Genomic DNA, 14,449 nt, shown 5'->3' with positions numbered 1-14,449 from the left:
TTCATTCATTCACTACTGAGACATGTACTATTCTATTCACATTGTTAAGTTTTCTCTCCGAAGTGACTTAAGCATCGAAAGAGCTACATCGGAAACACTTCCAGTGTCTTATAACATTTGTTCGTCTGTACAGGCTCCATCTCGGCTACGATTAGCTCAGACATATTCAGGCTGGTCATCTCTTGACCTAGACGTCTCTGCTTGCATAGCATTAAAACTGCAATGAACATTGAAGTATTTGGTTCATCAGACCGAACTCAAGGTAAGTGAAATTTTGATATCATCGGGTGGTATAACCTCATGAGTTTATTTATAATCTACTTTTTATCACTTCTAATATTCGATATGATACATAATATTGTCAACCTCTTGAAAAGCCGAAAATTTTATACGAATTTCACTTATATTTCAGTATTCAGTGCATGCATCATGCAACTTAATCTAGTCTACAATTTTTTTTATCGATGCTGATCCGATTATAGCCTTTTTCTAAGTCTCATCTTCTGCTACGTCGACTCTCAGCAAGAGTACAAATATTTGGTTGTAAACCCAAGAGAGATATCGTACCAAAAAGCTTGCCTATTTGGTGGAATAACTTTTTTTTTTTTTGATTTTACAAGCAAATCATTGTTAATTTAATATATGAATGTCCAACATTTTTGACAATATATTTTTATTTAAATATAAGAATGTGCACAATTATATAGAGTGGCTTCATATTTTTCTTATACTATAATTTAGTAAATACGCAGAGTCTATAAGATTCCAAATAATCTACATAATTTTGAAAAAAAAGATATGTATATGTATAGGGTTTTTTGTTATAAGATAAGATATAAAATGTTCAAATTATATTTATAGCTAACTACCAAATAAAACTATATAATACTATTGTTTAGCATTTATGATTTACCAAACATCAAAATATGGTTCGGAACTATAAACCAACAATAAAAATTTTAAATCGAAATAGTTGGGTAGATTAGTCGGCCACAAAACATTTGGTAAATCGCAAAATTGCTTCAGCAGTGAATCGTGTTTGATCAAATTTCAAGATTTGCTAAGTCACTCCAATCAAAGAAACAGTGTCACTCTGTTGATGAACTTGTGCCCAGAGATTTTCTGCACCAAAAATGGCAGAGATAAATCGAAAAAAACAAAACCCAAAGTCAATGAAAGTGCGAGGACCGAATCATTCAAGATTTTCTTACAAGCATTTAACGTTGGGAACTCACTGGTTAATAGTTTGGTTTTTATTATCATGAAAAAACCGAAATGAAAAATACCAATATATTTTATGTCAATGAAGAATATATTGCATTTATGTTACATTAAATATAATTAATTTTTTTTAATAACAGAGTTACTATTTATTTTAAAAATAATGAGTTGAAATTAGAATATAATCATTGATACAGTTATTATATTGGGAAATATTAAAAAAAAGAAAAAAAAAAGAAAAAGACAATGATATGTCTAGAGATGACAAATTTTTTCAGGGTTCGGAATCCAGCATGAAACCGGAAACAAGGACAGAGATTTCTGATTTTTTCGGGTTCGGATTTGGGTTCAAGGTTCTTTTTTAAAATCTCCGAAATAGATCGGTACGGGTATGTGATATTATCTTCTTCCCAAACCGCCCAAAAAATAATAGTAGCATTATTATTAATTTAGTAATGATTATTTTTTTTAAAAAAATATTATTAAAATATCTTGATATTAATATTAATGTTGATTAATAATACTAGTATAAAATAGGTTTGAGTTCGGGAAATATTGTTTATTTACCCAAAATCACAAAAAACATCGAATATTGTTTAGATTTAAAACACAAGGAAAAAATAAAACATGACGAGACTCAATATTTCAAAATGAGAAGAAAAAATCTTGTTGTTTTATTTTATTTTAGCTTATATATATTCTCACTGTATGACCAATATAGAAGAATATCAATGTCAAATAAGTAATATCTAGTTCTTCAGACGAAAAAAAAATCTAGTTATTGGAAAAAAACAAAACATCGACAAATTTTGATTAAAACAAAAAATAAGTTAAATTATATGATTAAAATTACAATTTTTCAAAGCTTTTTTATAGTTTTTTTTTCTTGTTGAAAAAGAATAGAATCGTCACCTCAATTTATTTTGTTAAAATCACCATAAATGGCCAAAATCGATTGAATTGGTAGGTCGCTTTTAATATGGACTCAGAGGAAAGTGTACCAATGCATCTGTAAGAAAATCATTAGGTATCAGAAAATCCAAAACCCATCTTTAAAATTTATTATTCTCACAAGTCTTGACTATATATATATATATATATATATATATATATGAAGTGCTAAATATTTTATAAATTATAAATAATAAAGATAATAATAAAAAGATTAGGTATTTTGTGAGACGATCTCACAAATCTTTATCTGTGAGACAGGTCAACCCTACCGATATTCACAATAAAAATTAATACTCTTAGCATAAAAAGTAATATTTTTTCATGGATAACCCAAATAAAATATCCGTCTCACGAAATATGATATGTGAGATCATCTCACACAAGTTTTTGTTTAATAAAAAAAAGAATAGTTGCAAAATAAATTTAAAAAGAGTGCCAGGGGGTTGAAGTAAGCAGGAGTATTTGTCATATTCAGCACACGTTGCTCCAGAAAAAGTTTGCAGACTTTGTTTACCAATTTTATCGACTACTTTTTTGAATTTTGAAAAGGGTTTTTGGGCTGGAGTAACTTTTAAGGAACATTTTATTTCATTTTTTTTATTTTTTTTATATTGCTTTTCCTTGATTTCTGGGCTATGGCGGAAGGGAGTATATGGAATTTGCCCTCTTTTGTATTCAAATATTTCCACTGATTTTGTCTGCTATTTAGGGTTTAATCTAAATCATTAGGGGTGACATACACTGTTTTATTAGTCATCTTTTAAATCATACAATTATGATGCGAATTTAAAAAATTCGAACCCAATAAAATACTTTGAATCCATGATCACGAACAAATTATGATGAGATCAAACCGTTCCAAAAATATATATCTGTCTATCAAAGAAAATGTGTTAGATGACACCGCCCGAAGGCGAAGTCACCGTCACGCTAAAGTAAGTTTAGTATTTGAGAGAAAAATATAAAACTAACGTTAATAATTGTACATGAAAGCATACCTTGATTAGGATTGTGAATCATTTATTTATAGGTGTAGAGTTCTGGATAATATGAAATTTTGTAATATCTGATAACTAGATTTATACGTATTTATAGAATATTTTGTAATATATCTAAAATATAATTAATGATATGATATGATTTTTACTATGAATAATTCTAAAGGTACAACTAAAATATCATACAACGATATTTACAACAATTAAATTGTTAGATTTTGTTATTATATCGTGAGATTTTGCATTAATTTAAAATGAGACGTTGATAAATAGATTTTTTGTATTAAATTTTTTGTATTAGAAGAATTGTTGTACAAATTTAGTTGTACATGTAACATTACTCACTTTTACCATAATAAAATTCTCAAAATTGGTGGAATTTTCAAGTGTTTTTTTCTCACCTGAAAATTTTAAAATCCAGTAAAGTGTGAATGGATTAGTTCTATCTACTCAAAATATTGTTTCCAATTAATTTTTTTTTAAAAAAATTACTTACGGTATTTATGGCTAAATTGATTAGTTTGAAATCAAAATAGTTGACATTTAATCCACGGAACATCAATCACGCATGACATAGAACACAAATCATTAGCGAATTTTGAATTTGTTCGTTTTCTATTTTGGTCATGTTGTCACTCAATTTACAATCTTACTACACTAATTGTAACTTTTTTTTTTCTATTTTAATAATTTTTCATCGGAGTGTTATTGTAGCGCCAAAAAATGGAAGTGATATCGAAAATTAGTGACTTATATGACGTCACATAAATAATCTAATAACAAAATATCTAAAATTGAAAAAAAAATTACAAATGAGTGGATTAAACCGTGAATTCAAAAACAAACTAACCAAAATTAAAAGAGTAATGATGCATATATAATCATATTTGTACGACGATTTTTATAACATAAAAAATTCAAAATAAAAAATTTAATTTATCAAATCTTATATATATTAAACACAAAATCACACGATATAATAATATAATCTCATTATTCGATATATTAGTTTTATTCAAAATATATAAATATAAAGTTTGTCTAGCAAAAACTTGTGTGACTCGTGTTATTTTGTGAAACGGATCTCTTATTTTGGTTATTCATGAAAAAATATTATTTTTTATACTAAGAGTATTACTTTTTATTGTGAATATCGATAGGATTGATCCGTCTCACAAATAAAGATTCGTGAGACTGTCATACGATGCCTGCTCTCTCTTTTATTGGGTCCCACGTCACAAATTTCAAAATGAAAGACCCCGCGGTGATTGAATTTAAAAAATAAAAAAAATAACGAAAAAGAAATTTCGTTTATTTTAAGCGTCCTTCCGCACTCTCCCGCTCACCAGTCGTCCTTTGCTTACAACATGTGAAGATTCCAAGTGTCTTCTCATTTGTACCATTTCTCAGTAAAAAGCCTTCAAATCTTTGCAAAATTACCTCGTTTTAAGCAAAAACCAAAAGAGAGAGAATGGGAAAAGCTACGAGGTGGCTCAGAGGGCTGTTCGGGATGAAGAAGGACAAGGAAAACGCGGAGAAAAATTCGAAGAAGAGGTGGGGTTTTGTCAAATCGGTGAAAGATTCGGGCCAGATCCCTGCGAATAAAGAAGGGGATATTCAGCCCGCGGACACGACGGCGTGGCTGAGATCTTACATTTCTGATGCGGAGAAAGAGCAGAACAAGCATGCGATTGCTGTGGCTGCCGCCACGGCTGCGGCTGCTGATGCAGCGGTTGCGGCCGCTCAGGCGGCGGTGGCTGTGATCCGGCTCACCAGCCAAGGTAGAATGGCTTCGTTTGCCGGTGGCAGGGAGAAATGGGCTGCTGTGAAGATACAGACTGTGTTCAGAGGTTATTTGGTTAGTGGGATTTTTAAAATTATTTTTTCTATATTTTTACGGCTTTTCTGAATTCTCCAGGCTCTTGAGTGGACGAAATTCAATTTGGTATTTGTTATCTAGTAATTTGTTTTGGTTGGATTTATCAATTGATCACGTACTAATTATGATTGGAATCACTGCGTTTATCCGTTTGTTGCATATCTGAAATTTCAAATTTGAATTTTCTGTTCTCTGAACTGGTTTCAATTGCTTTTATTTTTACAAATTGTGCAACCGATTTACTGTTTTTTCTTGAAAATATTTACATGAATGAAGAAGGGTTCAAATCTTCTGCTATGCTTACCAACTTTTGTTCTAATGGGGAAGGGTGGATTCATCCCTGTTCTTCGTGCTAATTTAATTTTAATACGATCTAAATGTGGTGTTTTGCAAGGCCCGGAAAGCGCTAAGAGCTTTAAGAGGACTGGTGAAGTTGCAGGCTCTTGTTAGAGGCTACCTCGTGAGGAAACGCTCTGTTGCAACTCTAAACAGCATGCAAGCTCTTATTCGGGCTCAGGCCGCTATCAGGTCCCAAAGGGCCCGTCGTTCGGCAAATATCGACCACAGATACCAAGCTCGGAAGTCCATTGTGAGAATGAATTCGTTGTGATTTTGTTGATATTTTATGATTCTGGGATTCCTGATAACAATGGCTTCTTTGTTTAATTTACAGGAAAGGTTTGATGAGACTAGGAATGAGTTTCATAGCAAGAGGTTTTCGGCTACTTGTGATCCTTCTCTCAATCCATATGAGGACAGCCCGAAAATAGTGGAAATCGATACGTTCAGGCCAAAATCTACCTCGCGGAGAATGCACGCTCCGGAGTATTTTGAAGACCAGTACTACTACCAAGGGATGTCGTCGCCTCTTCCATGCCCGACTCCTGCTCATTTATCAATCCCCAATCGTCAAGAATTCGATTGGAGGTTCATTGCGGAGGACTACAAATTTGCTACCGCTCAAAACACCCCAAGATTCGGTAACTTGGGCGAATCGATCACTCCATCCACGAGCGTGTGTGGAGATGGCTTCTTCAGGTCATACTCCTACTGTCCTAACTATATGTCAAACACGCAATCTTTTACGGCAAAGCTACGGTCCCATAGCGCCCCGAAACAAAGGCCCGAGCCAATTCCAAAGAAGAGGCTTTCGTTGAATGAAATAATGGCATCAAGAAGTAGCTTTAGTGGAGTTAGGATGCATAGGAATTGTTCTCAAGTTCATGAAGATGTTGAACTTTAGGTGTCTTGTTTTGGTGCTTTGCAAATGAAATTCACAGTGGACCCATAGATGACATGAATGTCTTTTTTTTTTTTTTTTGGTTCACAGAGAAGTTCATCAAAATATGAAATTAAAGTTTCTTCTTATTCAATTTATATATCAACATTTAGTGGGCACAAAATTTTTGCGTGACACAATCTCACGAATGAATTTTGAGACTAATATTCTATTTTGGTCAGTTATAAAAAATTATTATTTTTTATGTCAGAATAATTAATTATTATCGTAAATATAAGTAAAATTGATTAATTTCATGGATTTCATAAATAAAGATCCGTAGAACTTTTAAAAATACATACAGGAAGTAAATTATGGGTTTATTCTATTTACAGAAATTCTACGGACATTCTCTCCAACATTTTCTTTTCATGCTTTTTACTATGGCTATAGATGAACAATGAAAATTAGAAATGGGGGGTATATATACTTTTGTGGTCGTGGTACGTTGTTAATAAACAAGTATCTCTCAATTTACAAAAACATTTCATTTTTATTTAATAAAAAAATTATAGAAACATATTTTAATAATTTTATTATCTCACTTACAAATATCATATCTCATCAACTTTCCAAAATTTATAAAATTAATAAGATATTATAAGACAAAAACTGGTTGAACACGGTTTCACGGGTCGTATTTTGTGAGACATATGTCTTATTTAGGTCATCCATAGAAAAATATTACTTTTTATGCTAAAATATTAATTTTTATTGTGAATATCGGTATGTTTGACTTTCCTCACATATAAAGATTCGCGAGACCGTCTCACAAAAGATCTACTCATATTTTAATTTATATTTTTGGATTTTTAAATGAATATATCACTTATAATATTTAAAATTATAATAAAAATCATAAATTTTAAGGAATATTTTTTATCTCATTTTAAATAGTTATTAAAAATATAATAAAAAAATCATTTCACCGGTATCAATTACATTTCTTTTCATCAATTGGTGATCCAAATGTATAAGAATTTTTGCTCAACACATCTACTAAGGTAAAAAAAATGTATAAAAAAAGTCTTACTTCGATTTATAACCAAACTTTATATATATTAAAAAAAAAAACCAATCTTGTGGAATTTCATCATAAATTAATATTTCTGTATTATTCTACGTTATTGTTTAAAATAATTTTACAGTGAATCATTAAATAATGTTGTATTAATATTACATTAACTTAAAGAATATAATTCATTTCCAACACCGTATTTGCTTTGCTACCTTAATTTTCGCGAAAAGTTGGTGATCTTTTCCGTTAATTGTTATCTATAATTTGGCGTTTGTGCCGTCAAATAAATTAATTCGTAATTTAAAGCTCCCTTGACTATCTTTTTTAAAATTTTTTTTTTCAAAGTGGTATTAAATTCTGTTTTGAATAAAAAGTACTAAAAGCACAAGCTTTTTCTTTATTTTTTCCATTCTTTTTCAACCTCGAAAAAATTGCCATTTTTACTTTATTTAAAATCGTGTTAGAATTACAAATTGTAAGCTTTTACAAGTGATTTTTGAATGATGATGGATTCTTTTTTTGGAAATTGTAAACCTTTTCCACCCTTAGAAGTACTTTACTGGTTAAAAGGCACAACTAGATGGTTGTTTTTTTTGGCTATTGTGCTTCTTTAAGTCCCAATCAATTGAACATGTTGTATTAAAAAATGAGATAGGTTACTCTATGCATAAAATATAATCGAGCATGAAAAAATGTTTAAAATTTGATAATCATATAATTATAATATTTAATAAGAAATCGAAATTTTATGATATGTTAATTGATTAAAAATATTATTAAATAAATCATACAAGAAAAGCCTCCATCCTATTGACAAAAAGGAGTGTAACAATTTCATCCAAGTTTAAAACGAAAATTGCAACCAGGGCCTATGTACCGAGCCAGCCGACCATGGTGGTCGACGGGCTACCTGAGCATTACCCAGTATCTCCCTAACGACCGTGGTCAGACGGACCCAACAATGATTCAATCATACAAGAAAAACCTCCATCCTAATGAGGATAATTTCGATGAGATCGATGGAGCTTCGGAAACTGAGGTTGTAGGAATTGAAGTTGAGTCTAAAATAGGAATCTTGGAACAAGTCTTGGGTCCAGGAACCCATGAAAATGAAGATTTCGGTGGCTATGAGTTAGAGCAGAAAGAGTATACTTTTAATTAGTCGCAGGACAGTGAAATTTCAGCAAAATCTGATATGAAAGAGCTTGAAGATGAAAAATCTAGTCATTTAGTCCATTAAGTTGATGAAATAGGACATGATGAAGTTGAAATTGAGATAAAAAGATAGAATGCTTCAGCTATTATTGGAATTTCTTTAGCATCCGTAGTCTTAGGATCACTAGCTTTCATTTTTGGTTCAAACAAAGCAAGAACCGCATCCTCCGAAAAATCTCAATCTTTGAGAGAGCCGCATGAATGTGCAGTGGAAGAAACAGCTACCACCGTATTTCCTGTTATGGAGGTGAAAGTTGAATGTTATGATAGACCTTTGTTCTCTCTATCGATGGATGAAGCCTCGGAAGAATTTAGCTTCCAAATCCAGGCACCTAAAGTCGAGTTGATAGGAGAACTTGAGGTTGGAGAAGTGAACGGTTCCTTTAGAGGCTACAACAGGAAGAATCAGATGATTTTCAATCCACAGAAAACATGAATCACTTGATTCAACCAGCTACCGCTTCAAATCGGCTACCTGTGTTGGAGATTTCTACAACGAATTCCAATTCATATGGAAGCTCTGCTGGTGAAAACAAGATTACAAATGTGGTATTGTCTTTCATACCTTTCATCTGTTCTTCTTGCATCTCTTTCTGTCAAGTATTTTCCGGTCTTGTAGAAAACAGTTAGATCGAGTGAAATGGGAACCAAGACTTTCACGATAGGCGCAGGAGTGCGGAGGCAACCATTTTCATGGTTGACACAGTTCCATATTTCCATTTGTAGAAACAAATCCCTTTTTTTTTTAACTAATTTTACTGCACCTAGAAAAGATAAACCTAATACTATTGTTGGATGATACCCTTGTTAATTGAAAAGGAAGTAAGAAAGCGGAAGAAGACCATGTCAAAGTTACTCCTGCCAGACGTTCAAGTCGAATTCGAAACCGTGCATCAGGCATGTCTCCATGAATCTTGAACTCTCTAGCATTTAGTTCGGAACATTGTTTGTTTCCCTCTTCCAGTCAGTAAACTGGAAGAGGTCGCAACTAAACTGAATCTTTCACTGTCAAGATTAAGAATACATTTAATTTCTATCTTATAATTCTTGTGTTTCCTTTTGGCTTCATAATACACGACACATTGCATCCTTTAATGGGTTGATGCACAATAGAAGAGAAACATCGGAACTCTCTTATCTTGATTTTGTGAAAGTAATCTATGAAAAAAGTTCAACTGTGTCATTTGCAGTCAAACCGTGTCGATGATACACAACACTATTTTAGACACAATGATATAACGTACTTAAAATTTTCACTTGCTTGATGGGTATTGGTGCCATAAACTCTGATAAATCATACAAAATCCGACTCAAATTCGATGAAGGTGCATCGTGATCAGTTGTGATATCTAAAGAATTTTTCGATTCCAATTCATTTGAAAGCATTGAATCCTCTATAGTAATTATTATTTTGATTTATCATGCATGATATTCCGCTGGGAGATTTTACCCAGAAGTATTTTAAAGAACTCTACTAGAAGACAACATCCAAAATAGGCGAAACGGCTGAGACAACATCTAGAAAGTACTGTGAAATCATCATACCTCTCGTGATCCCTCTCAGCTTTGTCCAATGAGACTGAATCGCTGTCATGATCCCTTCCGCTCGTATGTTTTCATTGACATTTAAATCGAAGTGAGCACTGTGTGTAATATTCTGCAACCTACTCCAACTTTCCTCTCTGGTTTTCGGGCACACCATAGTTGATGCACTTACAATCTCATTTAGCTTAGCTAGCAATCTAGATGTTTATACCCTTCCTCCAGCTTTTGATCACCCCTAGAATAACAAATGTCAAAAGCAAAACGTTAAAAGAGAGAGGACAACAAAAACATAGAGAAGAGTATTTGATGGTGATACTCCATGGATGGGCCCATCAAAATCAGGCCCAAACTCCTGGCTCATCCCTAGCCTAGCCTAGGTGGAGAGCCTATGAAAGGCCCATGTATTCTCCTATAAATATCAGGTTTGAGCGTATCATTCACTATATTATTTTCAGCAGCACCCTTAGCTATTATTCAATTATATCCTCAGTCTCTGACTTAAGCGTCGGAGGGGCTACGCCGGGACCCCATTCTGGCCCCCTTCTAACGGTCTTATTCGTGATTTCAGGCTCAGGATAATTTCGAAACCCGCGTCTGGACTAGTGACACTTGCTGGAATCGGACCCTAAATTTTCCGTGAGTATCAGATGGTATATCTAGCCAAGCATACAACAAATAACCAAGAGTATCTGCGCAACATTTCAGTACCGTTCAAGGCCTTTCTTCTCCCATTTAACATGCGTCCAATTACAATCTTTAACGAACGAACTAGGTATCTCATTTATCACTCAACCTTTTGAATTAATCTCTGGATCATCATCTTCAAATTCATGAAAATATTAACAGTTGCTAGTTATTAGCCTACCATCCATGTTAATAAACAACTGTGAATGTGTTGTTCACTATATGGATAGTATGCAAAGTGTTGATATTTTAATTATATGTACCATCATTTTTCTATCATAATGCATATCCTACTACAAGTCTCTTATTTTGGTTAGTTTATATTTACATGGTCCGAAGAATATTCACTACAAAATTGTAAATAGTTTACAAAATCAATGCTAGTGAAACTACGAAAACTGATCTTCCGTAATAAGTCAAGGAAGTAAAATTGCATCCTAAATAAACAAAACAAAATCATTGATGCAATGATTGTATTGACAAAACTTGGAGCCATAAATAACTCTTCAACCAACACTTTACACAAGTGTTGTTTTCGAGTGTCTCCAACACCTCACGTCAACACACCTAACAACGTGTGTCGAACGCGTGAAATCTTCACTGATGTAATTCTGTTCTTTTCCTTCAATTTTCGACAATTATTAACCACCGAAAAACCCCAACAATGTTGTCATGATCTCTCTAATTTATATCATTCTTTTGCACTACGATTTATTTCTTGTAAGAACGATTTACTTAAAAGTAACAAAATAATCTTAAGAAAGATTGTGGGTGAGAAGTGCACAAGTAAAGCACTAGTAACTTGAAAAAACTATAGAACGAGAAAGTATTGCTGGAAGAATACTTTGAGTTGAAGTAGTTATTTGTTTTTGTAAACATTCAACAATTTAGAAAACGGTGATACCAATAGTACGTTCATCCCACAAACAAACTATGCACATACATATTTAATATCATTTTTAAATTATGTATACAAAAAATCATTAATATATGAGTAGGTCTCTTGTAAGACGATCTCACGAATATTTATCTGTGAGACGGGTCAATCCTACCGATATTCACGATAAAAAGTAATACTTTTAGCAAAAAAAGTAATATTTTTTCATTGATTACCCAAATATGAGATCCGTCTCACAAAATACGACCTGTGAGATCGTCTCACACAAGTTTTTGCCCAACAAAAAAATAATTATTCATAAATAAACATAAAATAATTATTCCTGCTAAGGCATCGCCTAGCAGAGATGCAGAGTTGGGGTGGAAGAGAAATTTTATTTTCCTACTAAGGCATCGCCTAGTAGAGGTGCATAAAATTTTATTATCCTACTATGTCATCGCCTAGTAGAGGTGCAGCGTGTAGAAGAAAAATTTTATTTTCCTACTAAGAAATCGCCTAGTAGAGAAGCAGCATGTAGAAGAAAATTTTTATTTTCCTGCTAAGGTCTCACCCAGCGGAGGAGTTAGAGGGGGGAGGTGTTGAATCTTTATTTTCCTGTTAGAACATCGTCTAGTAGAAGAGAAGGAGAGTTGGATATTTTATTAGCCCTGGTGGTTTAATAACATCAAAGATAAACTCGTGAGAAGCAGTAAATTCAAATGCAAAATACTCGAAAGATAGGACCGCAGGAACGAACAAGTGCTGAGCCCGAGGCGAGCGTGGCAGAAGGCGAGCACGCGGCGTAGGGAGCTCGGGCTAGCGTGGCAGAAGGCGAGCACGCGGCATAGGGAGCTCAGGCGAGCGTGGCGCGGCGAGCGTGGCAGAAGGCGAGCTTGGCGAGGGCGAGGGGATACCTTAGCAGGAAAATAAAAATTCGACATCCCCACCCTCTAACTCCTCTACTAGGTGATACCTTAGCAAGAAAATAAAAATTCAACATCTCCACCTCTAACTCCTCTGCTAGGTGATACCTTAGCAGGAAAATAAAAACTCAACATCTCCACCTCTAACTCCTCTGCTAGGTGATACCTTAGCAGGAAAATAAAAATTCAACATATCCACTCTCTAACTCCTCTGCTAGGTGATAAAAATGAAAATTCAATATCTCCACCTCTAACTCCTCTGCTAGGTGATACTTTAGCAGGAAAATAAAAATTCAACATCTCCACCTCTAACTCCTCTGCTAGGTGATGCCTTAGCAGGAAAATAAAAATTCAACACCCCCGCCCTCTAACTCCTCTACTAGGCGATGCATTAGCAGGAAAATAAAAATTCAACACCTCCACCATCTAACTCCTCTGTTAGGCGACGCCATAGCAGGAAAATAATATTTTGTCTCTACTCCACTCTGCTCCTCTACTAGGCGATGTCTTAGTAGGAAAAATAAAATTTAATTCTCCTCCTCCACTCTGCTCCTCTGCTAGGCGATGCCTTAGCAGGAAAATAAAATTCTTCTCTTCCACTCTGCTCCTCTGCTAGGCGACGCCTTAGCAGGAAAAATAACTTTAATTCTCCTCCTCCACTCTGCTCCTCTGCTAGGTGATGCATTAGCAGGAAAATCAAATTCTTCTCCTCCTCACATAGAACAATATCCACGAACTTAATAGAATAACTTGACTTTATTAAATTTCAGCTGATAACATAAGACAAATTCAGAAACGAAATACAGAAAAATTCAAGTCAAGATCAATATTTTCTAAGGTGGTAAGCGTTTCCGAGCCTCTTTAGAGCTTTTTCCGGCGCATTCTCCAACTTTTCATTTCTACTCCTCTTGTACCGACACAGGACAAAGTTACCCACTTCTTCCTTTCATAATCATGTTAAGCTCCACACGCGCTCTTTTTCCCTCCTCCCTCACTAGCCCTTCATAACACCGACGCGCGACTTTTTGGTCCCCGCACAAGACTCCAACTCCTTTTCCCACAGGAAACTTAAGCTTCTGATGAAAAGTGGAAGCTACGGCTCTGAAATCCTTCAGGGCTGGTCGTCCTAGAATTCCATTATACGTTGAAAGGGTATCCACCACGGTGAATGCTATCATCTTTGTTACCCGCCGAGGATCAATTCCCAAGGATAGGGGAAGCACAATCTGACCCAAAGGCGGGATGGCGTGTCCTGCAAACCCGTACAGCGGGGTGGAGACCGGCTCAAACTCAAATCCTTCCACCTTCATTTGATCTAACGTGCTCTTGAACAAGACGTTCACGGAGCTTCCATTATCAATAAATATCCTCGCCACATCATAATTGGCAATGGTGGCCGTCACCACCAAGGCATCGTTATGTGGAGTCACAACGCCTCGGAGGTCTTCCGGCTCAAAGCTGATGACGGGGTCTTGTGGTAAGTCTGCACCCCTAGATATCTCCAAGTTCTCCAACCTTCTCCCATGTGCCTTTCGAGCTCGCTCAGAGTCTCCGTCACTATCACCCCCGAGATCATATGAATCATTCCTTTCGTAGGGTGGTTATCCTCGTTCCTTCCCCTTCTCGGCTCGACGGGCTCCTGAGGGACATATTGACCTCGACCTTCCATTCTCTGCTCCCCCCCGATCCTCTGATTTATCCATGGAGGGCCTTGACCACGCCTAGGGGACGGGCGAGACCTTGGTTGGCTCCCGGATGCGGATCTTTCTCGTCTGTCCCGCGAAGCCAATCTAGCACTGCTCTTAACCCTTCGCGACTTCTCCCACCTCCCCTCGGGCTCCCTCACCTCCTTAACC

The 14,449-nt window shown here is 34.8% G+C and overlaps 1 protein-coding gene across 1 annotated transcript; it reads left to right on the top strand.

Moving 5' to 3' along the window:
- The first annotated feature begins 4,506 nt into the window (after positions 1 to 4,506).
- Positions 4,507 to 6,429, top strand: LOC142531075 (protein IQ-domain 26-like). Its single transcript, XM_075637095.1, has 3 exons — positions 4,507 to 5,031; positions 5,447 to 5,641; positions 5,726 to 6,429. The coding sequence occupies exons 1-3, from the start codon at positions 4,645 to 4,647 to the stop codon at positions 6,293 to 6,295; spliced, it is 1,152 nt and encodes a 383-aa protein (XP_075493210.1). The 5' UTR covers positions 4,507 to 4,644; the 3' UTR covers positions 6,296 to 6,429.
- Positions 6,430 to 14,449: the final 8,020 nt, after the last annotated feature.

This window comes from Primulina tabacum, chromosome 17 (assembly GCF_025594145.1).
Source record: "Primulina tabacum isolate GXHZ01 chromosome 17, ASM2559414v2, whole genome shotgun sequence".
NCBI lineage: Eukaryota > Viridiplantae > Streptophyta > Magnoliopsida > Lamiales > Gesneriaceae > Primulina > Primulina tabacum.
Note: the sequence above shows the minus strand (reverse complement) of the source record. Positions and strands in the feature narration are given on the sequence as shown.